This window comes from Doryrhamphus excisus, chromosome 11, assembly GCF_030265055.1.
Source record: "Doryrhamphus excisus isolate RoL2022-K1 chromosome 11, RoL_Dexc_1.0, whole genome shotgun sequence".
Taxonomy (NCBI): Eukaryota; Metazoa; Chordata; class Actinopteri; order Syngnathiformes; family Syngnathidae; genus Doryrhamphus; species Doryrhamphus excisus.
Window position 1 is genome coordinate 12,334,755 of NC_080476.1, and position 27,981 is coordinate 12,362,735.

At 41.3% G+C, this 27,981-nt stretch overlaps 2 protein-coding genes across 4 annotated transcripts in view; one reads left to right on the plus strand and one right to left on the minus strand.

Moving 5' to 3' along the window:
- On the plus strand, nt 1-25,868 carry prickle1a (prickle homolog 1a). 2 transcript variants are annotated; one of them, XM_058087483.1, is made up of 8 exons: nt 1-124; nt 15,234-15,444; nt 16,799-16,912; nt 18,904-19,041; nt 20,326-20,529; nt 21,513-21,699; nt 21,797-22,612; nt 22,691-25,868. In XM_058087483.1, the coding sequence occupies exons 2-8, from the start codon at nt 15,250-15,252 to the stop codon at nt 23,515-23,517; spliced, it is 2,481 nt and encodes an 826-aa protein (XP_057943466.1). In that variant the 5' UTR covers nt 1-124; nt 15,234-15,249; the 3' UTR covers nt 23,518-25,868. The 2 variants fall into 2 exon arrangements, with proteins under 2 accessions (XP_057943466.1, XP_057943467.1); XM_058087484.1 differs by lacking the exon at nt 1-124 and adding an exon at nt 8,137-8,513.
- LOC131138515 (periphilin-1-like) overlaps nt 20,901-27,981 on the minus strand; it is a 20,295-nt gene continuing 13,214 nt past the window's right edge. Inside the window, exon 10 of one of the 2 annotated variants that reach the window (XM_058087486.1) lies at nt 20,901-27,046. In XM_058087486.1, coding sequence (XP_057943469.1) covers nt 26,852-27,046 — 195 coding nt within the window. In that variant the 3' untranslated portion in view covers nt 20,901-26,851. The remainder of the gene's footprint in view (nt 27,047-27,981) is intronic. The other variant, XM_058087485.1, reaches the window with a different exon arrangement.

Below are 27,981 nucleotides of genomic sequence, written 5' to 3' on the forward strand. Positions count from 1 at the left end.
GCCGCTCAAGTGCGGGAGATGTGAGAGTGCAGCCGGGGGGCGGGGGACTCCTCTTCGGTGCTACTTTTTGGAACGATTTTTGGAACTATTGACTTTGGATGCTGTCTCTTTGAGGGCGTTGGAGGTGAGTGGAGATTTTGAGACATTTATCGCTCATTTAACGGGGGGGGGGGGGGGGGGCATTATTTCAATCATATTCAACATAAGCACCACGAACAAAGCGCTCATGTTCAACCAAATACAACCAGCGGCGTGCGCTTTTACGCACAGGAGCCTCTTTTCACTTTCAATTCTCTCCGAGATTTAGAGGCTGGAAAAGCTTTTTCAGGGTGGTGCGGAAGTGTGCATGGACCCCCCCCCCCCCCCAACACCCCCACGGGGTTCCAGATGTATGGACTCAGCTGTCGCCTGTCACTTTGGTGACAACTGCTGGCCGCTGCTTGCGCGCCACTGCGTGGATGTCAAAGAAGGACGCTGTGGAATTGTGTGGAGGAGGAATGTGCACACACGAGCGCGCGTACACACACACACACACACACATTCCCAGGAGCCGTGGCACCGGATCAGAAGTCACTCTAGAAATGGATCAGTGTGTTAAAGGAGTGTGGAAAGGAAACATTGTAAATATATTCACATTCTTCAATATTATTTAAGAGGCAGTTTTACTCCTTTATACTATATCAAATATAAAGTATAGTAAAGTAAACTACATAAACTACAATCTATAATAAGCTCATTCATATATATTATATTCTTCGCTATAACACAGTTCGAATATGACTCCCTTACTATATTGCAGTTTTTCAAATGTAATTATTAAATGATGTCTGTTTGATGGCTGACTGTAGCCAATAGTCAGAAATATAGAAATACAACTATAACATATACTATATATACTATATGAAGTATTGATGTCACTCGGCATCAGTAATGTTAGGAAACATGATGTTGGATTACGTTACCCTTCACACTGCATGGAGACTGGCGACTGAACCAGGCTTAGACGGACATGCCATGGCTTAGACGGACATGACATGGCTTAGACGGACATGCCATGGCTTAGACGGACATGCCATGGCTTAGACGGACATGCCATGGCTTAGACGGACATGCCATGGCTTAGACGGACATGACATGGCTTAGACGGACATGCCATGACTGAGACGGACATGCCATGGCTTAGACGGACATGCCATGGCTTAGACGGACATGCCATGACTGAGACGGACATGCCATGGCTTAGACGGACATGCCATGGCTTAGACGGACATGACATGGCTTAGACGGACATGCCATGGCTGAGACAGACATGCCATGGCTGAGAACCTCAAGCCATGGCTTAGACGGACATGACATGGCTTAGACAGACATGCCATGGCTGAGACTGACATGCCACGGCTCAGAACGTCAAGCCACGGCTGAGAACGTCAAGCCATGGCTGAGACGAACATGCCACGGCTGAGACAAACATGACATGGCTGAGACGAACATGCCATGACTGAGAACCTCAAGCCATAGCTGAGATAAACATGCCATGGCTGAGACAAACATGATATGGCTGAGATGAACATGCCATGACTGAGAACCTCAAGCCATAGCTGAGATGAACATGCCATGGCTGAGACGAACATGCCATGACTGAGATAAACATGCCATGACTAAGACGAACATGCCATGGCTGAGATGGACATGACATGACTGAGACGGACATGCCATGGCTGAGACGAACATAACATGGCTGAGACGAACATACCATGGCTGAGACGAACATGCCATGACTGAGATAAACATGCCATGACTAAGACGAACATGCCATGGCTGAGAACCTCAAGCCATGGCTGAGACGAACATGACATGGCTGAGACGAACATGCCATGGCTGAGACGAACATGCCATGGCTGAGATAAACATGCCATGGCTGAGATAAACATGCCATGGCTGAGACAGAAATGATATGGCTGAGACGAACATGCAATGGCTGAGATGGATATGACATGGCTAAGACAAACGTGACATGGCTGAGAAGAACATGCCATGGCTGAGACGAACATGCCATGGTTTAGATAAACATGCCATGGCTGAGACAGATATGCCATGGCTGAGAACTTCAAACCATGGCTGAGATGAACATGCCATGGCTGAGACGGACATGACATGGTTGAGGCGAACATGCCATGGCTCAGATAAACACACCATGACAGAGACGAACATACCATGGCTGAGACAAACATGACATGGCTGAGACGAACATGCCATGGCTTAGATAAACATGCCATGGCTTAGATAAACATGCCATGGCTGAGAACCTCAAGCGGATAGATACGAGAATGAAACTAGTACATTGTAGTAGTACACTGCTGCTAGTTTTGTTGCTACTTATTTAGTACCAAGTGTCCGGGATCTGACTGGAATCTATCCATGGTGTCCCAACTCTAAAAGAACCACTACTCACTTCTTAATAGTGACATCGCTACTTTAAGCAAGGACAGCCCAGGTGGTCAAAGTATTAGTTTTGGTGACGTAGTAGTAGTAGTAGTAGTACTGAGTACTGAGTACAGACCACATGTACATATGCGACGCATTATTGTGTTTCAAAGTAGTGATTTAGCGCTTCCAGGCACACGTCTGCAGGATGATAGTAGCTGGGAATGGGGGGGGGGGGATGCTAACCACACGTCGTCATGGTGGTGCTAACTGTCGGACCACCACGTTGATGAAAGTGGGCCCCGCCACACATGCACACACACACGCCATTACAGCGGCCATGTTTATGAGCGAATTGTTCCAAAACTTCTTTGGAAGTATTCCAGTTGTTTTATTTATGGAGCGGCGTTCCCAGGGCAGCCCCCCTGGCTGTTCTGCCTCCCCCCCTCTGTTACAAAGTGACTCGGCTTCTTTTTACACTTGAAAGTGAGGTCTTTCTCCAGGAATGTGGATCATTAGTGGGATCCCGACTGCGCAGCCCGATACTCTTCCGGACTATTGCCCCATTCCGCACTTAAAATTCCGAAATCCTGCGGGTCCTGGTGGTCAAAATGCTTCCACGTGTGTTTGACGGTTCAATATGGCCGCCATACGAGCTGCATGGCGAGGGGGGCATTGAAACAAACTCTTACCCTGGGGCTCCGGGGTTCCCTGGCACACTTTGGCCCAGGGAGACCACACATGGCAGGGTGCCCCCCCCAAATCGCCCCCCCTACTCGGGACCAGCGTAGGTCATGTTGCACTGCGGCCCATTCATCCTGCGTCCCCTCCGACAGCCACAGGCTTTTGTTGACTTCTAGTGTCCTGAAATAAAATGGCTTCCTCCCTTTAACAGCCCCAAGAGCCATGGTGCTCCACTTCCCATTGTTCCCCAATGAGGTCCCACTTTTACAACTTTGGTGAGAGGGGGCCATAACCGAGGGTGAAATACGGCCAGCTCATCATCCCGCATCTTATACGTCCTTCATGGTGGATGACATCATCTTGTTATCCACGTGATTACACGCCCATCATGTCCATCATGATAATTGAAGATCAGAGTCAGTGTAGACCATACACCGGTACGCTACACCAGTACTATACACCAGTACGGTACACCAATACCATACACCAGTACCATACACCAATACCATACACCAGTACGGTACACCAATACCATACACCAGTACGGTACACCAGTACCATACACCAGTACTATACACCAGTACGGTACACCAATACCATACACCAGTACCATACACCAATACCATACACCAGTACGGTACACCAATACCATACACCAGTACGGTACACCAGTACCATACACCAGTACGGTACACCAATACCATACACCAGTACCATACACCAGTACCGTACACCAGTACGGTACACCAATACCATACACCAGTACCGTACACCAGTACGGTACACCAATACCATACACCAGTACTATACACCAGTACCATACACCAGTACCATACACCAGTACCATTAACTAGTACCATACATTCAACACTAGTACCATACACTAGTACCATACTCTAGTACCATACACTAGTACCATACTCTAGTACCATACTCTAGTACCATACTCTAGTACCATACACTAGTACCATACACTAATACCATACACTAGTACCATACTCTAGCACCATACACTAGTACCATACACCATACACTAGTACCATACTCTAGTACCATACACCATACACAAGTACCATATACTAGTACTATACACCATACACTAGTACCATACACCATACACTAGTACCATACTCTAGTACCATACACCATACACAAGTACCATATACTAGTACTATACACCATACACTAGTACCATACACTAATACCATACACTAGTACCATACTCTAGTACCATACACTAGTACCATGCACTAGTACCATACACCATACACTAGTACCATACTCTAGTACCATACTCTAGTACCATACTCTAGTACCATACACTAGTACCATACACCATACACTAGTACCATACTCTAGTACCATACACCATACACAAGTACCATATACTAGTACTATACACCATACACTAGTACCATACACTAGTACCATACACTAGTACCATACTCTAGTACCATACACCATACACAAGTACCGTATACTAGTACTATACACCATACACTAGTACCATACACTAGTACCATACACTAGTACCGTACTCTAGTACCATACACCATACACAATTACCATATACTAGTACTATACACCATACACTAGTACCATACACCAGTACCATACACCAGTACCATACACTATACACTAGTACCATAGCTATCGGGTCTAGCAGGTCATCCAGAAACAAAAAACTAAACATTCCTTCATCCATTCATTTTCTATCGCTTATCCTCACGAGGGTGGTGGGGTTGCTGGAGCCTATCCCAGCTGTCTTGGGGCGAGAGGCGGGGTACACCCTGGACTGGTGGCCAGCCAATCACAGGGCACATATAGACAACCCACAATGCTTACTAGTGAGAGCAGCTAGAGAGAACAACGGCAACAATCTGGCACCTTTTTTTGGATGTCATCCAATAATAGAAATGAAACTCATGATGGCCGTCGTAGATGAGGGGATCATTGATGACAGAATTAAAACCAACATGACAACGGGGCTTTAGAACACTCACAGTGTTCCTCCTAGTACTGGTAAATACTACCCAGAACCAAAAGACACGAGGGAAATGGTAATGGTATTGGTATTGGTATTGGTATTGGTAATGGTAATGGAAATGGTTTTATTTCATTTGAACATGCATCAGATTACAATTGAATGCATCCCATAATCAGTTCCCAGTTCCACATGTCCAAAAGGAGTAGGAAGAAGCAAAGCTTATTAAATCCTACCCCTCCATCTGGTACTTTTACAATCAGTAACTCTTACATTTGTTCACTTCCTGCTTTCCTAATATATATACATATATATTTTCTTATAAATTAAGTTTTTGTTTAAATTAAATTAAATTAAATTAGTCACCAAAAATAAAATAAAATAAAATAAAATGAAATTAGTCACCAAAAATTAAATTAAATTAGTCACCAAAAATTAAATTAAATTAAATTAAATTAAATTAAATTAAATTAAATTAAATTAAATTAAATTAAATTAAAATTAAAATTAAAATTAAAATTAAAATTAAAATTAAAATTAAAATTAAAATTAAAATTAAATATAAATAAATTAAATTAGTCACCAAAAATTAAATTAGTCACCAAAAATTAAATTAAATTAAATTAAATATAAATAAATTAAATTAAATTAGTCACCAAAAATTAAATTAGTCACCAAAATTAAATTAAATTAAATTAAATTAGTCACCAAAATAAAATAAAATAAAATAAAATTAGTCACCAAAAATTAAATTAGTCACCAAAATTAAATTAAATTAAATTAAATTAAATTAAATTAAATTAAATTAAATTAAATTAAATTAAATTAAATTAAATTAAATTAAATTAAATTAAATTAAATTAAAAAAGTAGTAGAAGTACATTTGAAATGGTTGCAAAAGAAAGATGGAAAAATACAGGAACCCGAGGTCCAAATTTATGGGACATCCATTAATTCAATAATGTCGTACATGTCGCTAACATTACAGAACCTGCTGAAGGTGAAAAAAAAAATAAGAATCATCTGTCTGCAGCTTGTCAGCAGTGAAACTGGAACAGAACAAAAAGGGGGGTGGGGGGGTGTAAAAAGTTTACATGAGGGTTAAGGGGCTAACAAGCCTCCAAGTCTGACCCGAGTTTGTCATCCACAAAGCAGCTAAGTCAATATCAAGACGTCGGCTGCCCCGGCAGTTGACCTTTTCCTCCCGCTTCCGAGGCATAAAAGTGGATTGTTGTTACAGTAGAGTGATAGACTTTTATGGGCCTTTATTGCCCCGCTTTTGTCCCGCCTGTGTCCTGCTAATACCCGTTGGCGATGGTCATTGGAAAGCTGGAGAATTCCGACTTTTTATAAGGTAGCCGACACACAAGTGAGAGGCATTCAGGTTAAAGACTGACCTTCCCTTTGCCCCTCTGGTTCGGATTTATGACCTGTCTTGGACTTTCATTGAAAGAGACGACATTAGCGTCGGGACCCTTGACCGGATGCTTCCTATTCATAACGGACGGACATGTTTGGACCGGAGAGGAATGCGGATTTAGCGCGGATTTGGTGACGATGGTGTCATTGTCAGGGAATGCTCATCATAGCTTTTATTTTTTTTTTTACACCAATGACAAGGTGCAGACCAGGTGTTAAGTGCCGTTCAGGTCGTTGTGGTTCTGAAAAGGGGGGGATGGGTCGTAAAACCCTAGGGGCCGTGGATTTATTGCTCATCTGCTGCTCTCAGAAAAGCCAAGCATCAGGATGCAGGACTTTTGCAACTTTACAAAGGTCAATTATCTCAGAGGTCAACCAAAAACTGGATCTTAGGTTGACTCAAACTTGTGGTCCGATACTCTGGTCTACACCTAAATTAACCTTATTTCTAAAATCACAAATAAACTTGCTGATATAGTTCATTTTAAAACAGCTAAAATAATGTCACAAGGGGTGCTGGAGCCTATCCCAGTTAATAACACAAGCATACTAACTGTTAGCATGTTAACACTCTATGTAAGTTTGGGGGAGGAAACCAGGGAGAACATGCAAACTCCACACAGAGATGGCCGAGGGTGGAATTGAACCCAGGTCTCCTAGCTGTGAGGTCTGCGCGCTAACCACTCGACCGCCGTGCAGCCTTATGTAAGGTAATACCCATGAAAATAGCTAAAATGCTAACATGTTAACATTAGCTTGTTAATAACACAAGCATACTAACTGTTAGCATGTTAACACTCTATGTAAGTTTGGGGGGAGGAAACCGGGGAGAACATGCAAACTCCACGCAGAGATGGTCGAGGGTGGAATTGAACCCGGGTCTCCTAGCTGCGAGGTCTGCGCGCTAACAACTCGACCACCGTGCAGCATTATGTAAAGTAATACCCATGAAAATAGCTAAAATGCTAACATTAGCTTGTTAATAACACAAGCATACTAACTGTTAGCACTCTATGTAAGTTTGGGGGAGGAAACCAGGGAGAACATGCAAACTCCACACAGAGATAGCCGAGGGTGGAATTGAACCCGGGTCTCCTAGCTGTGAGGTCTGTGCGCTAACCACACGACCGCCGTGCAGCCTTATGTAAGGTAATACCCATTAAAATAGCTAAAATGCTAACATGTTAACATTAGCTTGTTAATAACATTAGCATACTAACTGTTAGCATGTCAACACTCTATGTACTAAGTTTATACTTTGAAAATAGCAACAAAGTGAATGTTAATGTTAGCATGCAAGCAATGCTAGCTGTTAGCATGCTAGTGTTTAATTCATTCATTTTCTATCGCTTATTCTCATGAGGGTCGCGGGGGGTGCTGGAGCCTATCCCAGCTGTCTTGGGGCGAGAGGCGGGGTCCACCCTGGACTGGTGGCCAGCCAATCACAGGGCACATATAGACAAACAACCATTCACACTCACATTCATACCTATGGACAATTTGGAGTCGCTAATTAACCTAGCATGTTTTTGGAATGTGGGAGGAATTGAACCCTGGTCTCCGAGCTGTGAAAGCTGCGCGCTAACCACTCATCCACCGTTCTTTCAAGGTCCAAATGTCCTCATGTGTGGACGCCATAAGAGACCCGACTCCTATCAGTTCTTCTCATTTGCTGTTTGAAGTCCAAGGGGGAGGGTTCTACCAATGCATTCCCCTGCTGTGATTGGCTGCCATTGAGGTTAAGAGGGGCGGGCTCAGGATAAGTGGGCGGCGGCCTTGTGTAAGAGGGAAAGACAAGAGTTTGTTGTGGCTATCTGGTTGTGCTCCTGTGCATACACACAGCTCCCATAGCTTCCATAGCTCCTAGACGGCTGACTGATTAGACTTAGACCCTGGACTAAGAGCGCTAAGGATCATGTGTAGTCCATATTCAGGAGAGGAGTCGCAGAAAGAACTAGGACAAGCGTTCCTGCTCCCCCCAGGAGAACTGGTCCCAGCTGAGGTAAGAATGACAGAGAAGCTTCTTGATAGCAGAGGAACATCTTGAAGATGTCAGGGTTTCCATGGACTTGCAGGTGGTCCCGTGTAAATCTTGGTGGGGGTGGCACTCCCATTTATTCCCATTTATTCGGTCTTCTTCTTCTTAATTTATTTCAGACATTCATACAATGTTACTTATTACTTATTAATGTAGTTCACATATAGACTTACAATATCTAGTTATATACTTACATATATATATACACACACATATATATATACATATACAACACCTCATTACTACACGTCTGAAAAGGAGTAGGAAGAAGCAAAGCTTATTAAATCCTACCCCTCCATCTGGTACTTTTACAATTACTAACTGTTACATTTGTTCACTTCCTGCTTTCCTAATATAATTTTTTTTATTTTAATTTTTTTTAAATAAAATATAATATTTTTTTTTAAATTTATTTTTATTTTTAAATTTTATTTTTGTCACGAGGAAATACGACAATGGTAATGGTAATGGTTTAATTTCATTTGAACATGCATCAGATTCCAATTGAATGCATCCCATAATCAGTTCCCAGTTCCACATGTCCAAAAGGAGTAGGAAGAAGCAAAGCTTATCAAATCCTACCCCTCCATCTGGTACTTTTACAATCAGTAATTGTTATATTTGTTCACTTCCTGCTTTACTAATATAGTTCAAGTTTTTTATTTGAATTTTTCAATTTAATTTTCATTTATTTTTTGTTTTTTATTTAATTGTTATTTTTTAATTGTATTTTAAATTATTTATTTTATTTTTTTAATTGAATTCCAATTTATTTATTATTTTTTTATTTTATTTTATTTTATTTTATTTTATTTTATTTTATTTTATTTTATTTTATTTTATTTTAATTTATTTATTTTTTACATTGTATTTTTGTAGTTACGAGGTGATATGACCATCTAATGACATAATGGGTACTGTCAACTGTCAAGAGAGGAGAAAAAATAAAAAATAAAATAAAATAATTTTTTTTAAAAAAAATTACAAAAAATTAAAAAAACATTAAAAAAATTTGAAAAATAAAAAAAAATAAGATAAAAAATAATAATAATAAAAAAAAGGTTTTCGGACCAACACCAGGAAGATCCATGAAAGTCTTGTTGGTCTGAACCCCCCCCTTGCTAGCTATGTCCTCGACAAGGGCGCATTGTCGCAGGTTCTTCTATCTTCCTTCTCTCCTCTGACGACAAGTTATCTGGATTTGTGGCTTTAAGTGACACGTATGAGATAAAACCCAAAAGCAGACTAAACGTGAGATAAAAGAGCTCTTGGTGGGACAAGCTACCAGTGGGTTCCTCAACAAAGACCCCATTGTTTGGGACATGACGGATGGGTGATTCATGGGACATGTCATAAAGCCAAGGGGCTCCACTTGACATTTGGGGCAGGTATTCACGACTGCCATTGGCCCTCATTAGTTTGACCAAACTAGTTTAGCTGCTAGCTAGCTTGAAAGTTAACTTAACTCATTTAACTTAAATCAACTGAACTTGTTTTTGGCACAGAAAGCCTATTAAATGTAGAAAAAGCACATAAAAAATTACAAAATAAAATTCAACAAGTGAATGAAAAAAACAAAAGCAAAAATGGAAAAAAGAACAGTCATTTTATGAGAATAAAGGCAAAATATTAGGAATAATAAAGTCATAAAATTTAGAGAAAAAAATATATATAACATATTAAGGAGTAGAAAATATTTATATATATGCCTTTAAAAAACATATATATAAATATATTTATTTATTTTATTTATTTATTATATATAAAATATATTATATACATATATATATGACTTTAAAAAACATAAATATATTTATTTATTTTATTAATTTATTATATATAAAATATATTTATATATATGCCTTTAAAAACATATATATAAATATATTTGACTATATACATATATTAATATGTAAGGAAAAAATTACAAATATATTTATATATATGTTTTTTTAAAGGCATATATATAAATATATTTTACTCCTTAATATGTAATATGTAAGGAAAAAATGACATATTAAGTAGTAAAATATATTTATATATATGCCTTTAAAACATATATATAAATATATTTTATATATATGTTTTTAAAGGCATATATATAAATATATTTTACTTTATGTTTTTAAAGGCATATATATAAATATAAATTACTCCTTAATATGTAATTTTTTCCTCTAAATTTTATGACTTTATTTTTCCTAATATTTTGCCTTTATTTTCATAAAATTACTGTTCTTTTTTCCATTTTTGCTGTTGTTTTTTTTCATTCAACAAACAAATGAAAAAATATATATATTTTACTCCTTAATATGTATTGTTTTCCTCTAAATTTTATGACTTTATTTTTCCTAATATTTCGCCTTTATTTTCATAAAATTACTGTTCTTTTTTTCCATTTTTCTTTCATTTTTTAGCAAAAATATTATTTTTCACAAATAAAGTCTTAAAATTTAGAGGAAAAACTTACATATTAAGGAGTAAAATGTATTTTATATGTTTTTTAAAGGCACAATATTGTGCAAAACAAACAAAAATAATAAAGTTGCAATTTTAGAAAAAATGAGGTTGGGTAAAAATTTGAATATTATGATAATAAAGTCAAAATATAATGAGTATAAAGATAGCCTATTAAATGCAGAAAAAGCACATAAGAAAAATTTACAAAATAAAATTCTACAACCGAATGAAAAAAAAACAGCAAAAATGGAAAAAAGAATCATAATTTTATGAGAATAAAGGCAAAATATAAAAAAAAATAAAGTCATAAAATTTAGAGGGAAAATACATTTATAGGCACAATATTCTAATATTCTGCAAAACAAACAGAAAGAATAAATTTGCAATTTTAAGAAAATTAGATTGGGTAAAAACTCTAATATTATGATAATAAAGTCAAAATATTATGAGAATAAAGACATGACAAAAAAATGTTGCGTGAAGAGTTGAAATATTTAAAATATAAATATAATATTTAAAAAGTTTTAAAAAATATGCTGAAAAACAAGCAAAAATTTCGGAAGTAAATTCCTTTTTGCATAATCCCACCAGGAATTGGGTAAAGCGGAGCCTGGGTAAAGTGATTGGTTGTTTCTGGTGCTTGAGTAGAAATATAAGTCGTGCGTGAACATCCTCAGATCTTCAGGTGCTTTCAGTATGACGTCTGTGTTCAAAGGCTGGTTTTCTCAGCTGTCTCCCCGTGGCCCCGGGTGCCCTCGTCCACCATATGGGGAAGGGGGGGGGGGGTCACGGGGGAATGCTGCTGGACGCTGGTTGGACTCTTATTTGATCTCAGCTGGAGTCCATTGGTCTTTGAGAAATGAGCACAACTGGACATACAAAGTAGTACGAAGCAGGGAACACCAGACCTTAACTTGCCATTGCTGTCATCCGTTCGTCTCATTCATTCATTCATTCATTCATTCATTTTCTACCGCTGGAGCCTATCACAGCTGTCTTGGGGCGAGAGGTGGGGTACACCCTGGACTGGTGGCCAACCAATCACAGGGCCCATATTGACAAACAACCATTCCCACCCTCTCCACTTTATGCCGTTTTGAAATAAAACTAAGATGAAATTGAGGTCTATTAGTGTGGACTTTAGGACTCCAGCCAACCACAGTGAGAGCCATTATCCATAAAAAAAATAATGAAATAGTAAGTGGGCTGCACGGCAAATTGTCCATAGGTATGAATGTGAGTGTGAATGGTTGTTTGTCTATATGTGCCCTGTGATTGGCTGGCCACCAGTCCAGGGTGGACCCCTGCTCCAGCAACCCCACAACCCTCATGAGGATAAGCAGTAGAAAATGAATGAATGAATGTTAGGGTTGGGTATAGGATTATGGTTAGGGATGAGTTTAGGTTTAGGAGTTAGGGCTGGGTTTAGGGTTAGTTTTTAGAACTGAGTTAAGGATTAGGTTTAAGTTTAGCGGTAGTGGTTAGTGTTGGGTTTAGGGTTAATGGTTAGACTTGAGTTTAGGATTAGAGTTGAGTTAATGGTTAGGTGTTAGGGTTGGTTTTAGGATTATGGTTAGGGTTGAGTTTAGGGTTAGTGGTTAGGCTTGAGTTTAGGATGATGGTTGAGTTTAGGGTTAGTGGTTAGTGTTGGGTTAGGTTTAGGGGTTTGGGCTAGGTTTAGAATTATGGTTAAGGTTGAGTATAGGTTTAGGGGTTAGGGCTGGGTTTAGGGTTAGTTTTTAGAACTGAGTTTAGGATTAGGTTTAAGTTTAGAGGTAGTGGTTAGTGTTGGGTTTAGGGCTAGTGGTTGAGGTTGAGTTTAGGGTTAATGGTGAGACTTGAGTTTAGGATTAGAGTTGAGTTAAGGGTTAGGTGTTAGGGTTGAGTTTAGGATTGAGTTTAGGTTTAGGGGTTTAGGATTAGGGTTGGTTATAGGTTAGGGTTGAGTATAGGTTTTAGGGTTAGGGCTGGGTTTAGGGTTAGTTTTTAGAACTGAGTTTAGATAGATAGATAGACTCCCTTTAGGATTAGGTTTAAGTTTAGAGGTAGTGGTTAGTGTTGGGTTTAGGGTTAGTGGTTAGACTTGAGTTTAGGATTAGAGTTGAGTTAAGGGTTAGGTGTTAGGGTTGGGTTTAGGATTATGGTTGGGGTTGAGTATAGGTTTAGGGGTTAGGGCTGGGTTTAGGGTTAGTTTTTAGAACTGAGTTTAGGATTAGGTTTAAGTTTAGAGGTAGTGGTTAGTGTTGGGTTTAGGCCTAGTGGTTGAGGTTGAGTTTAGGATTAATGGTTAGACTTGAGTTTAGGATTAGAGTTGAGTTAAGGGTAGGTGTTAGGGTTGGGTTTAGGATTATGGTTAGGGTTGGTGGTTAGTGTTTAGGGGTTCAGGCTGGGTTTAGGATTATGTTTAGGGTTGAGTATAGGTTTAATATCAGTAATAATATTCAGTTCACAGAAATATATAATTAATTTTAATTTTTTTTTTAACTTTATTTAATTTATTTTTTTATTTTTATTTTTTTTAATTGATTGAACAAAAAAGGAGTAGGAAGAATGGATGATGATTGGATGATTGGATTCATCTACCCGGGAAATTCAAGGCTTAATGATCCATGGGGGGGTTCAATGCCCTGAGAAAGTCTAGCCCGTGTTCCGGGTCCCTCGGAATACCGTGACTTCAAAGTGATCCGGCACTGGCTTGATCCGCTCAAGCCGAGGTCTGTGTAAACACCGGCCTGACACAATAGGACCAGACCGCCACATGGGGAATGTCATGGGGAATGTCATAGGGAATGTCATAGGGAATGTCGGCAAGGCTGGTTTCTTTCCCTTCATGTCTCCTTTTGCCAGGGATTGTTTGTTTTCCAACCTGCCGCCGCTGCCTGGTGCGGCCTTTCATCTAGCGCTCCGACACAGCGATGGGAGACACGTGAGGCAGCGGGGGGGGGGTCGACAGATAGCGACAATGTCGTCAAGGGAGATCACATGCTTACTGTGTTTACTGCGGGGGGGGGGTACTATTTTTTCAAGCACGGGTGAGCTGGAGGGCCAACAAAAATAGACTGATGAGGATTTGGAGCAGAAAACCAACCAGTAATGTAATGATGAACTGGCTGCACGGTGGATGAGTGGTTAGCACGCAGACCTCACAGCTAGGACACCTGCGTTCAATTCCACCCTCGGCCATCTCTGTGTGGAGTTTGTATGTTGCAAGTGGTGTCTTTTACATTAAAAAATTAAACACTAGCATGCTAACAGCTAGCATTGCTTGCATGCTAACATTAACATTCACTTTGTTGCTATTTTCAAAGTATAAACTTAGTAGTACATAGAGTGTTAACATGCTAACAGTTAGTATGCTAGTGTTATTAACAAGCTAATGTTAACATGTTAGCATTTTAGCTTTTTTCATGGGTATTACCTTACATAAGGCTGCGCAGTGTTCAAGTGGTTAGCGCACAGACCTCACAGCTAGGAGACCTGGGTTCAATCCCACCCTCGGCTAATTAACAGTTAGTATGCTAGTGTTATTAACAAGCTAATGCATTGACATGCTAACATGTTGGCATTTTAGCTTTTTTCATGGGTATTACCTTACATAAGGCTGCACGGCGGACGAGTGGTTAGCGCGCAGACCTCACAGTTAGGAGACCGGGGTTCAATCCCACCCTCGGCTATCTAACAGTTAGTATGCTAGTGTTATTAACAAGCTAATGCATTGACATGCTAACATGTTAGCATTTTAGCTATTTTCATGGGTAATACCTTACATAAGGCTGTGCGGCGGTCGAGTGGTTAGCGCACAGACCTCACAGCTAGGAGACCTGGGTTCAATCCCACCCTCGGCCATCTCTGTGTGGAGTTTGCATGTTCTGCCCGTTCATGCATGGGTTTTCTCCGCGTACTCCGGTTTCCTCCCACATTCCATAACCCGACTCCAAATTGTCCATAGGTATGAATGTGAGTGTGAATGGTTGTTTGTCTATATGTGCCCTGTGATTGGCTGGCCACCAGTCCAGGGTGTACCCCGCCTCTCGCCCCAAGACAGCTGGGATAGGCTCCAGCACCCCCAGCACTTTTTTCATGATGGATGAACTTGTACCAAAACCGATAAGACACCAAGAAGGTTTGGTAGAACTTTTGGAGATGGAAAAGGTGAAGATGTGATAAAAATGCAATCAATGATGATATGAACTGACCAACATTTCCTTCCTACCTTCCGTCCAGTAAAAAGGAGATCCTGATGAGCCGGGCGGGTCCACCAGTGGCAGCAGCGGGTGGCCCCCAAGGTGGGAGGACGCGCCAACGAGACTTGATCATGGAGCAGAAAGTCGGCAAACTGATGTCTGGCTTCCAGCGCAGTTCCACCTCGGATGACGACTCCGGCTGCGCACTGGAAGAGTACGCTTGGGTACCGCCCGGTCTTCGCCCCGAGCAGGTGAGCGAAGATGAGGCATCCATCTAATCCAGTCTAATCCAGATACAAAAAAAAAATAAAATAAAAAAAAATTTAAATAAAATAAAATAAAAAATAAATAAAAAAATAAAATAAAATAATAAAATAAAATAAAAATAAAACAATTAAAAAATAAAAAAGTAAAGAAATAAATAAATAATTAAAAAAAATAATAAAAATAAAAAAGTAAAACAAAAATAAAATAAAAATACAAATAAAAATAGTTTATAATTTTTTTTATAAAATAAAGTTTAATAAAGTTTTTTTTAATAAAATAAAACAGGAAAGCAGGAAGTGAACAAATGTAACAGTTAGTGATTGTAAAAGTACCAGATGGAGGGGTAGGATTTAATAAGCTTTGCTTCTTCCTACTCCTTTTGGACATGTGTAACTGGGAACTGATTATGGGATGCATTTTTTGGTTCCGAACTCCATTCCTGTGAACTGCTCGGGAAAAGGAGCGTTCCCCATATACCAGGAATAAAAATAGATCCTCTTGATAGGGAATAAAAACAGCACTGACCTCGTTCTCATTCCGGACTAGGCTAGCGCTTGGCCCAGATAAGACGTACTCAGCAAGTCCACCTGAAGGCAACGTTGTGGAGGTTTTCTTTGCAAACTGTTCTATGGTAAAGTCTGCTAGTGATTATTATTATTATTATTATTAGTTTTGGAGGACTTGGATTGGGAACTGGGGGGCGGGGGGAGGGGGGGGTGACTTTTTAACAAGCCTTTTCCTCCCCAAATCCTGATCCCAGAGTCGACACACACGCATGGACACAAAACCTTAGAGCCCAACCATGTGGGGGCTTTTGTAGGGGTCAACTATAATGTCTTTACTGCACCCATTTGCCTTGAATGGGGCGTTCGGGGTCATCAGTATGGTAAAGAAACACATAGCCGACTACACCCCAGCCCCCGGGGAGCTGGATGAGGGGGTAATAGAGACAGCAAAATGTGCATAATTTATAAGGGGGGGGGGGGGTAATGGGGTTTGATTGTCAGGCTAAATTGCTGTCGCTCCCCTTCTTTAGACGGCTCGAGCTGCAGGAAGTCCCCAGACACGGGGACCAGACCGTCCCACCTCTTTATCAGACCGCTTGTAATGTAATGGCCCCCTCCCTCATAAAGTTTACTCTCCAAACGGTGGACCCCAAAAGGTCAAAGTGGTCAAAGGTCCCTATAGAGACGAGCTCATGATTGGAAAAACTAAACCATCAAACTGATCCGACCTGTTGACCCGGTCTAAGTTTTAAGTGCTGATTTATGGAGAAGTCCGTCCTTGGCTATCATGGACTTAGAATGAAGCTCACGTGTTTTGGTCGTCCTTCCTCAGGTCCAGTTGTACTTCTCCTGCCTGCCTGAGGAGAACATCCCATACGTCAACAGTCCAGCTGAGAAGCTCAGAATCAAGCAGCTCCTCCATCAACTTCCACCACACGACAACCAGGTATGGAGGAGAAGGTTGGGATCCTTGGATCCTTTTCACAAACACTCTTTATGGATTCCCGTGGCTGCTAGTTAGGCTTGGCTTTAGGGTTGGCTTTAGGCTTACGACTAAGTGTTGGGTTTAGGGTTAGTTTTTAGAACTGAGTTTAGAATTAGGTTTAAGTTTAGAGGTTGTGGTTAGTGTTGGGTTTAGGGTTTATGGTTAAGGTTGAGTTTAAGGTCAATGGTTAGACTTGAGTTTAGATTAGAGTTGAGTTAAGGGTTAGGTGTTAGGGTTGGTTTTAGGATTATGGTTGAGTTTAGGGTTAGTGGTTACGGTTGGGTTAGTGGTTAGAATTGAGTTTAGGGGTTAGGGCTGGGTTTAGGGTTTGTGGTTAAGGTTGAGATTAGGGTTATGTTTAAGTTTAGAGGTTGTGGTTAACATTGGGTTAAGGGTTTGTGGTTAAGGTTGAGTTTAGGGTTAGTTTTTAGAACTGAGTTTAGGTTAAAATTTAGAGGTAGTGGTTAGTGTTGGGTTAATGGTTAGTGGTTAAGGTTGACGTTAGGATTAGGGTTGAGTTTAGGGTTAGGTGTTAGGGTTGGGTTTAGGATTATGTTAGGGATGAGTTTAGGGGTTAAGGCTGGGTTTAGGTTTATGACTAAGTGGTTAGTGTTGGGTTTAGGGTTTGTGGTTAAGGTTGAGTTTAGGGTTATGTTTAAGTTTAGAGGTTGTGGTTAGTGTTGGGTTAAGGGTTTGTGGTTAAGGTTGAGTTTAGGGTTTGTTTTTAGAACTGAGTTTAGGTTTAAATTTAGAGATAGTGGCAAGTGTTGGGTTAACGGTTAGTGGTTAAGGTTGACTTTAGGGTTAATGGTTAGACTTGAGGTTAGGATTAGAGTTGAGTTAAGGGTTAGGTGTTAGGGTTGGGTTTACGATTATGGTTAGGGTTGAGTTTAGGGTTAATGGTTTGGCTTGAGTTTAGAATTAGAGTTAAGGGTTAGGTGTTAGGGTTGGGTTTGTGATTATGGTTAGGGTTGAGTTTAGGGTTAATGGTTTGGCTTGAGCTTAGGATTATGGTTGAGTTTAGGGTTAGTGGTTAGTGTTGGGTTAGAGTTAGTGGTTCATGTTGTGGTTAGGATTAGTGGTTAGGCTTGAGTTTAGGTTTAGGGTATGTTTTAGGATTAGGGGTTAGTGTTGGGTTTAGAGTTAGTGATTAAGATTGAGTCTAGGGCTAGTTGTTATGGTTGAGTTTAGGGTTAATAGTTAGACTTGAGTTTAGGGTTAGGTGTTAGGGTTGGCTTTAGGATTAGTGTTAGGGTTGAGTTTAGGGTTAGTAGTTAAAGTTGAGTTTAGGATTAGTAGTTAGGCTTGAGGTTAGGATGATGGTTGAGTTTAGGGTTGGTGGTTAGTGTTGGGTTAGGGTTAGTGGTTCATGTTGTGGTTAGGCTCGTGTTTAGGGTTAGGGTAGGTTTTAGGATTAGGGGTTAGTGTTGCGTTTAGAGTTTATCCCCTAGGATTGAGTCTAGGGTTAATGGTTAGGGTTGAGTTTAGGGCTGGGATCGGCCCTCCTGAACCAAATGAATGAGACTAACCAAGGTTCTACTGTAGTTGGATTCCTGTCATCGTGGAGCATTTAGTGGGGGGTCAAGGGTTCGATTGAGGATTGAAGGGGTCTTTATGTGATGTGATGCCACTGTGGAACTACGGTCCCACTTTGCCCTTCTTCTCCGTTTCTCAGGAATATGTTTTTGTTGTTGTCAAAGTCTGCTTTGCTTCTTGTTAAGTCTTTGTGAAACGCCAAGGGGGCTTGTTGTAAAAAATCAGGTTCTCAATCAGGGCCGGGGGTGGAGGTTGGGGGGGGGGGGGGGGGGGGCACTTGCTAGGGGATGAGGAAGGGCAAGCCGGGGTCAAGAGTCGCCTTTGTTCCCCTTTCTCAAGCCCAAATTTACAACCTTGTACTCCTTCAGTCCACTGATTGGTGGAGTACAAGTCACAATCATGTCCTTCATTGGCAGGTCCGTTATTGCCAGGCCCTCAGTGAGGAGGAGAAGAAGGAGCTCCAGATGTTCAGCATCCAGAGGAAGAAGGAGGCCCTGGGGAGGGGCACACCCAAAATGCTGCCCTGCCATCGGATGGACAGCGTTTGTGAGCAGGTACGTTTCCACAGCGTCAGTTTGCTTTCACTTGGAATTATGATACTGATATTATGATATTAGGATATTATGATATTAGGATATTAGGATAGGGTTGGGTTTGGGATTATGGTTAGGGATGAGTTTAGGGGTTAGGGCTGGGTTTAGGGTTAGTTTTTAGAACTGAGTTTAGGATTAGGTTTAAGTTTAGCAGTAGTGGTTAGTGTTGGGTTTAGGGTTAGTGGTTAGACTTGAGTTTAGGATAAGAGTTGAGTTAAGGGTTGGGTTTAGGATTATGGTTAGGGATGAGTTTAGGTTTAGGGGTTCGGCCTGGGTTTAGGATTATGGTTAGGGATGGGTTTCGGGGTTAGGGCTGGGTTTAGGGTTAGTTTTTAGAACTGAGTTTAGGATTAGGTTCAAGTTTAGCGGTAGTGGTTAGTGTTGGGTTTTAGGGTTAGTGGTTAGACTTGAGTTTAGGATTAGAGTTGAGTTAAGCGTTAGGTGTTAGGGTTGAGTTTAGGATTATGGTTAGGGATGAGTTAGGGGTTAGGGCTGAGTTTAGGGTTAGTTTTTAGAACTGAGTTTAGGATTAGGTTTAAGTTTAGCGGTAGTGGTTAGTGTTGGGTTTAGGATTATGATTAGGGTTGAGTTTAGGATGATGGTTGAGTTTAGGGTTAATGCTTAGGGTTGGTGGTTAGTGTTGGGTTAGGTTTAGGGGTTCGGGCTGGGTTTAGGATTATGGTTAGGGTTGAGTATAGGTTTAGGGTTTAGGGCTGGGTTTAGGATTATGGTTAGGGTTGAGTTTAGGGTTAGTGGTTAAGGTTGAGTTTAGGGTTAATGGTTAGACTTGAGTTTAGAATTAGAGTTGAGTTAAGGGTTAGGTGTTAGGGTTGGGTTTAGGATTATGGTTAGGGTTGAGTTTAGGGTTAGTGGTAAGGCTTGAGTTTAGGATGATGGTTGAGTTTAGAGTTAGTGCTTAGGGTTGGTGGTTAGTGTTGGGTTAGGTTTAGGGGTTCGGGCTGGGTTTAGGATTATGGTTAGGGTTGAGTTTAGGTTTAGGGGTTCGGGCTGGGTTTAGGATTATGGTTAGGGTTGCTAATAATTCATGCTAGCACACTGCCTGCCACATAATCAACCACATTATCATCTTTTCCGGAGGTTTGTGGGTCCATGTGGGTGTGGGTGGTCTATCATGTGGGACCACTATGGTAGACCACTCACTAACATTTTCCATCAGTCTCATCTTGACAACAAAAAAAAAAGTTGTCTATTCTGTCACTAATCACCCCCGTGATCATCGTTCAGTGTGGCAAGAACATCAATGGCGGCGAAATGGTGGTGTTGGCATCCAGATCGGTCCCTGGGATGTGTTGGCACCCGGCTTGCTTCACCTGCTCCACGTGTAGCGAGCTGCTGGTGGATTTGATCTACTTCTACCACAACGGGAAGATACACTGTGGAAGGCATCATGCCGAGCTCCTCAAACCTCGGTGCACAGCCTGCGATGAGGTAAAGCACGATTCTGGACATTTCTGTAGTAGACTTTTAATTGCCTTTTTATGGAAGTGAATAATAATTAATAAAATATTTTAAAAAATTAATAAAATACATTTAAAATAAACTTAATTTTTAAATTAAATTAAAAATACATTTTTAATTTAAATTATATTAGGAAAGCAGGAAGTGAACAAATGTAACAGTTACTGATTGTAAAAGTACCAGATGGAGGGGTAGGATTTAATAAGCTTTGCTTCACCTCTAAGTCCCGCTAAATTTATATAAATAAATAAATAAAAAATTTAAAATTAATAAAAAAATGTATTAAAATTAAATTAAATTAAAAAACTTACACTTAATTTATAAAAAAAACTTTAAACTATATTTGGAAAGCAGGAAGTGAACAAATGTAACAGTTACTGATTGTAAAAGTACCAGATGGAGGGGTAGGATTTAATAAGCTTTGCTTCACCTCAAAGTCCCGCAAAATTTAAATAAATACATAAATACACAAATATATACATAAATAAATAAATAGAAATCATTAAAAAAATTAATTAAAAAATGTTTTTAAAAAAAAACTTAAATTATATTAGGAAAGCAGGAAGTGAACAAATGCAACAGTTACTGATCATTAGAATGTCAGAGAAGAAATGGTCACACTAAAAATATGGTTTGATGATAATAGATTGTCCTTGAACCTAAATAAAACTAAAATCAAAATTAAATTAAATGAAACTAAAATCAAAATTAAACTTAAATTAAATTAAAATTAATAAAAATAAAATAAAATAAAATAAAAATTAAATAAAATTAAATAAAGAAAGCAGGAATTGAACAAATGTAAGAGTTACTGATTGTAAAAGTACCAGATGGAGGGGTAGGATTTAATAAGCTTTGCTTCTTCGTACTCCTTTTGGACATGTGGAAGTGGGAACTGTACACGAAGTGTACTACATAAACGTGGTCAACTACTGCGTATCTTTTGCCTTCAGATTATATTTGCTGACGAGTGCACGGAGGCTGAGGGGCGCCACTGGCACATGAAGCACTTCTCCTGTTTTGAATGCGAGACGGTTCTGGGGGGACAGCGCTACATCATGAAGAACGGCAGACCCTACTGCTGTGGATGCTTCGAGTCGCTCTACGCGGAATTCTGTGAGGCTTGCGGAGAACATATCGGTAAGTTTAGCATTCGCGCAATGATCTTTTTCTTCGGTATCTGCCAGGAATGTACGATTCTAGCTTCGATTTTTCTCGATAATTTCCTACTTTTCAGGTGTTGATAATGCCCAGATGACTTACGACGGTCTCCACTGGCATGCCACCGAGACCTGTTTCAGCTGCGCCCAGTGTAAGAGCTCCCTTATGGGGTGCCCCTTCCTGCCACACCAAGGTCGCATCTACTGCTCCAAAGCCTGCAGTCTGGGAGAAGACACACAAGCATCCGATTCCTCGGACTCGGCCTTCCAGTCGGCGCGTTCCCGGGAGTCGCGTCGTAACATACGTATGGGCAAAAGCAGCCGATCAGGTGATCAATGCCGACAGTCGCTTCTCTTTTCGCCGGCGGTTAACTACAGGTTTCCTGGATTCAGCGGAAACTTTGAGGACACCATGACCGACAAGTTCACACATTTGAACTTATCTGATGAGCATTTCTGGAGGGGGAGTGGTGAGGAAACCGAGAAGGAGGAGTGGGCGGAGCATGAAGACTACATGACTCAGCTACTGTTGAAATTCGGGGAAAACGGGGTCTTCAGACAAGACAGTGACCGCACACCTACGAATGTTTGGGTGGTGGAAAGGGAAGCAAAGCTAAAACCGGAGTCCTTCAAAGATGCTAACAGCGACGGAGAAGGAAGAGGAAGTCTAGCCAGTAAGAAGTACCAGGCTGACATGTACTGGGCCCAGTCTCAGGACGGATTGGGGGACTCAGCTTACGGTAGTCATCCGGGCCCGGCTAGCAACAGAAAGATCCAAGAGTTGGAGCTAGACCATGGGGCTGGATCTTTGGAGTGCATTCCAGACCGGTTCAAGAAGACGGATCAGAGTGTCCGAGACTCCATGGACTCATTGGCTCTCTCGAATATTACCGGTGAGAAGCGTCACGACATAATAATCATTTCATTCCACGAGTATGTAGAAGTATTCTGAATGCGTTCTCCTTTCTTAGGTACTTCGGTTGATGGTGATACGAAAGACCGGTCTTTGGTTTTCTCCATGCATGGCTTCCACGATCTGGAGACTGAGGACTGTGAGAACACAAGCAACATGGGGACCCTTAACTCCTCCATGTTACACAGGAGTTCAAATTCCCTGAAGAGTCTTGAATCTGAGCAGGAAGAGGAAGTGGATGGAAATGTTCCAGAAGTTCCAGCAATGGAGGACACACCCAAACCACATGTACCCACCCTGAGGAGGTCACGTTCACAGTCTAGGAACCAGCAGGTGAAATTTTCAGATGACATTATCGACCGTTACGACGACCTCCCGATGCGGCAACCCCCCATGAGTGAACGGACTCGCCGGAGAGCGTTCCATTTTGAGGAGCAGGGCCAGGAAGTTGACTCCAGGGGACACTGTCGCCATCACAGGAGGCGTCACAGCCGCAAGTCTCGCTCGGATAACGCTCTTAATCTTCTACCCAAACAGAGGGGCTACAAAGCGGACCACAGTGGGCATCGGAAAGAACCGGTTTTCCACAGACACCCACCTGCTGCTACCGGGTCAGACTACAGGCTTAACGGCTCGGCCATGGGGAGGTTCTTAGATCTGTGCAGGGACCATGACGACTGGTGCTCTACATGTTCATCCTCTTCCTCTGATTCAGAGGAGGAGGGTTTCTTCCTGGGTCAGCCTATCCCTCAACCGAGACCGCTTAGACATTACTATGATGAAGGTCTACCAGGCCCGGTTCCAGACCTGTCCTCCCCTTCGTATGACCAATGGACTAAATTCAAAAACAAAGGACATAAGAGTAAAAACTGCATCATATCTTAGGCTTTGGTCTCACAGTTGGGTTCTTCTTCAGTAACATGATATGATATGATAAATATATCATATTTCAATATGAACTTCTGTGGCTGGTAAATTAATACAATATTGAGTAACTTCAGAGTAATGCATATTTATAATTAAAAATGTAAATATTCATTCATTCATTCATTTTCTAACGTTTATCCTAACGAGAGTCGCAAAGGGTGCTGGAGCCTATCCCAGCTGTCTTGGGGCGAGAGAGGCGGGGTACATGCTGGACTGGTGGCCAGCCAATCACAGGGCACATATAGACAAACAACCATTCACACTCACATTCATACCTATGGACAATTTGGAGTCGCTAATTAACCTAGCATGTTTTTTTTTGGAATGTGGGAGGAAACCGGAGTACCCGGAGAAAACCAACGCATGCACGGGGAGAACATGCAAACGCCACACATGTAAGGTAATACCCATGAAAATAGCTAAAATGCTAACATGTTAACATTAGCTTGTTAATTACACAAGCATACTAACTGTTAGCATGTTAAAACTCTATGTAAGTTTGGGGGAGGAAACCGGGGAGAACATGGAAACTCCACACAGAGATGGCCGAGGGTGGAATTGAACCCAGGTCTCCTAGTTGTGAGGTCTGCACGCTAACCACTCGACTGCCGTGCAGCCTTATGTAAGGTAATATCCATGAAAATAGCTAAAATGCTAACATGTTAACATTAGCTTGTTAATAACACAAGAATACTAACTGTTAGCATGTTAACACTCTATGTAAGTTTGGGGGAGGAAACCGGGGAGAACATGCAAACTCCACACAGAGATGGCCGAGGGTGGAATTGAACGCGGGTCTCCTAGCTGTGAGGTCTGTGCACTAACTACTCGTCCACCGTGCAGCCTTATGTAAGGTAATACCCATGAAAATAGCTAAAATGCTAACATGTTTACATTAGCTTGTTAATAACACAACATACTAACTGTTAGCATGTTAACACTCTATGTACGTTTGGGGGAGGAAACCGGGGAGAACATGCAAACTCCACACAGAGATGGCCAAGGGTGGGATTGAACCCGAGTCTCCTAGCTGTGAGGTCTGCATGCTAACCACTCGACCGCCTTGCAGCCCGTCAAAATAACAAACGTATTAATTAATTTATTAATATTAATATTAATATATAAACACTTATTTAGTAAACAGTTAAAGGGGACCTATGATGCTAATTTCTGGGCCATTTGTATTGAGTTGTGGACTCCTATAGAGCAGTTACACACAATAACATCTAGTTCTTCCAGAATCTGCACCTATTCAGCTGTATTTCTTTGGGTTTTGTGGTTCCTGCAAAAACGCTGTTTTAACGTATTCCACCCACAGGCACACCCACTCTGCTGTGGTTGGTCACATTACATGGACTTCCTGTTTGTACCCCGAGCTGCAAAACCAACTTTATAGGATTTGATAATAAAGTGCGATTCTCTAATGTATATATATATATATATTACATGTAAATACTGCAATAAGATAAAATGTGGCAAATTTTTTTTACTCTCGACTTAAACCGAGGTCACAATCGCACGTATGATCTTTTTTCCGTGCGATTTTAAGAACATAGTTGTGGTGAGTAATATCAGGAGTAATATCACCACCACCCAACGTATAACCAGTAAGCGGAACCAGCTAGCTTGCTAGCTTGCAGTCTTTGTATGTTGGCAATTTTATCCCCAGGGCTATATTGGGAACCTATACCCGCAATAAACGAGGGAACACTGTATTTCCTAGAGATGTCCGATATCGGTACTAATAATAATAATAATTATCTGCAACAGTTGATATCGGTATCAGATTTTTCCGGATCATGAAAACGGATATCATTCCGCCACGGGAGATATGTCATTTTATACATATCGATATCGGCTGATATCGGTATCGGAAATTGAAAGTTCAACAATATCGGTATATCGTTTTTCGGAAAAAACGCCAGTATCGGAAATCCCTAGTATTTACATATTACAATACAAACATAGCCAAGTACAGTACATTGATGAGCAACAGAAGACCATCAACTAACTGGTTTCCTCCCAGTCCAGGCGGTCTTAAACTGGCATTCAGAATCACGCTTTCTTCAAGTGTTTGTAATAAACTCATTTCTATTGTAACATGTATAAATGTATAAACTGGAGTATAAGGTTATTTTAATAAAAATGTCATTTGTGTGTACTTGACCCCACTCCCGCCAACATGGACAAAAATGCAAATAATTTCATTTTAGGTCAATTTTTATTTGAAAGCCAATATGATTGTGTAGTTTAAAATTGGATAAGTTAGCAAACAGTTAAATATTGTTTATATTGGTCCAAGAATACTGCTAAAAGGCATCGCTAGCACCCATTTAAAATACTCACTCATTCATTCTCTATGCGGCTTGTGTTCGCTAGGCTAGCTGGGGGAGGCTGTACGCTGGAGCCTATCCCAGGCGACATGCAGAGTCACCGGAAATCACAGGAAGTCACTCAGTATAACAGACGTCATCGTACAAAGAACGCTACAATCATCACACAGCGACTTGACACTGAAAAGGTAGCTCAGAAATATACAAACATGTACAAACACGAGTGTAGCGTAATCTTAATTGCTTCCCATCTTAGAAGCAATGCATACTGGGAAGCGGTTCTTGTATTGTATATATATACGAGCTAGCTTTTGAGTATTACGTTTCTGTGTAATGTTTTTTAGCGTTCTATCAAAGATGACTGGACTGTTATTTTGAGTAATGACCTGCAATATCCGATGGGTTCACGAGTTTTTTTCCATACTTCCTGGTTGTCACGGACAAACGCACGCCATGATATGTAATCAGGCCGGCTTAATCACCAGTGTCGTTTATACGCCGGAAATTACAGTAATTATTCAATAATCAGAAACAGGTTTTCTATGCTAACTACCAAAATATTTGATTTAACATTGACTCATATATATTGGAGAAATTAATTTAACCGCAATAAATGAGGGACTACTGGAAATAGCATACATATATAAACATGATATGACATATATATGCTAGTATATATACATGTTACTGTACATATAGCATAGCATAGCGTAGCATGTATGGCAGTTTTCTATCAACTGCAGTGCAACATTGCAACCATCAGTAAAAAGTAAAAAAAAAAAATTTGAATTTGACAAATAAAATGACAAGAAGGTCAACCAGTGAGTATTTTGGTGATTAGAGGATGGTAAATACGTTGTACACCTACACGGGGTATATTAAAAACATAAAAATCAAGGCTTCTACTTTATGTGCCCGGAAGAATGTGAAATGTATTGATAAAATAAATTTTTTCCATACTAGCTCGGGGTTCCTGACAACTCCAGGGACTCATCCAGTTCTTTCACATAGTGCCTGATGGCAGCTAGGCAGCGCCCTCTCATTTCATCCAAGTTGGCGTCGAGAGCCCCGTTGAGTAGCGTCTCCAACGCCGGCTCCTTGGTCACCAGCATCTTCACCACCGTGGAGAACGTCTGGCAATCCTGCCTATAATGCTGCACAAGGGTAACAAGGATATTCATCAACCATGGGCTGCTGTTACAGATGTGGGGTGGGGGCCGGGGCGGGGGGGCGGACGTCCGGCAAACCTGCTTATAATGCTGCACAAGGGTAACAACGATATTCACCATCCATGGGCTACTTTCACAGATGCGGGGTGGGTGGGTGTGGGGGCTGCGGAGGGGCGGAGGTCCGGCAAACCTGCCTATAATGCTGCACAAGGGTAACAACGATATTCACCACTCATGGGCTGCTGTCACAGATGCAGGGTGGGGGCCGGGGTGGGGGGGGGACATCCGGCAAACCTGCTTATAATGCTGCACAAGGGTAACAACGATATTCACCACTCATGGGCTGCTGTCACAGATGTAGGGTGGGGGCCAGGGGACCAGGGGCGGACGTCCGGCAAAACTGCCTATAATGCTGCACAAGGGTAACAACAATATTCACCACTCATGGGCTGCTGTCACAGATGTAGGGTGGGGGCCAGGGGACTGGGGGCGGACGTCTGTCAATCCTGCCTATAATGCTGCACAAGGGTAACAACGATATTCACCATCCATGGGCTGCTGTCTCAAATGTGGAGTGGGGGCCGGGCGGGGGGCGGACGTCCGGCAAACCTGCCTATAATGCTGCACAAGGGTAACAACAATATTCACCACTCATGGGCTGCTGTCACAGATGCGGGGTGGGTGGGTGTGGGGGCTGCGGAGGGGCGGACGTCCGGCAAACCTGCCTATAATGCTGCACAAGGGTAACAACGATATTCACCACTCATGGGCTGCTGTCACAGATGCGGGGTGGGGTGGGGGCCCGGGGGCGCGGGGGCCCGGGGGGCCGGGGCGGACGTCCGTCAAACCTGTCTATAATGCTGCACAAGGGTAACAACAATATTCACCATCCATGGGCTACGGTCACAGATACGGGGTGG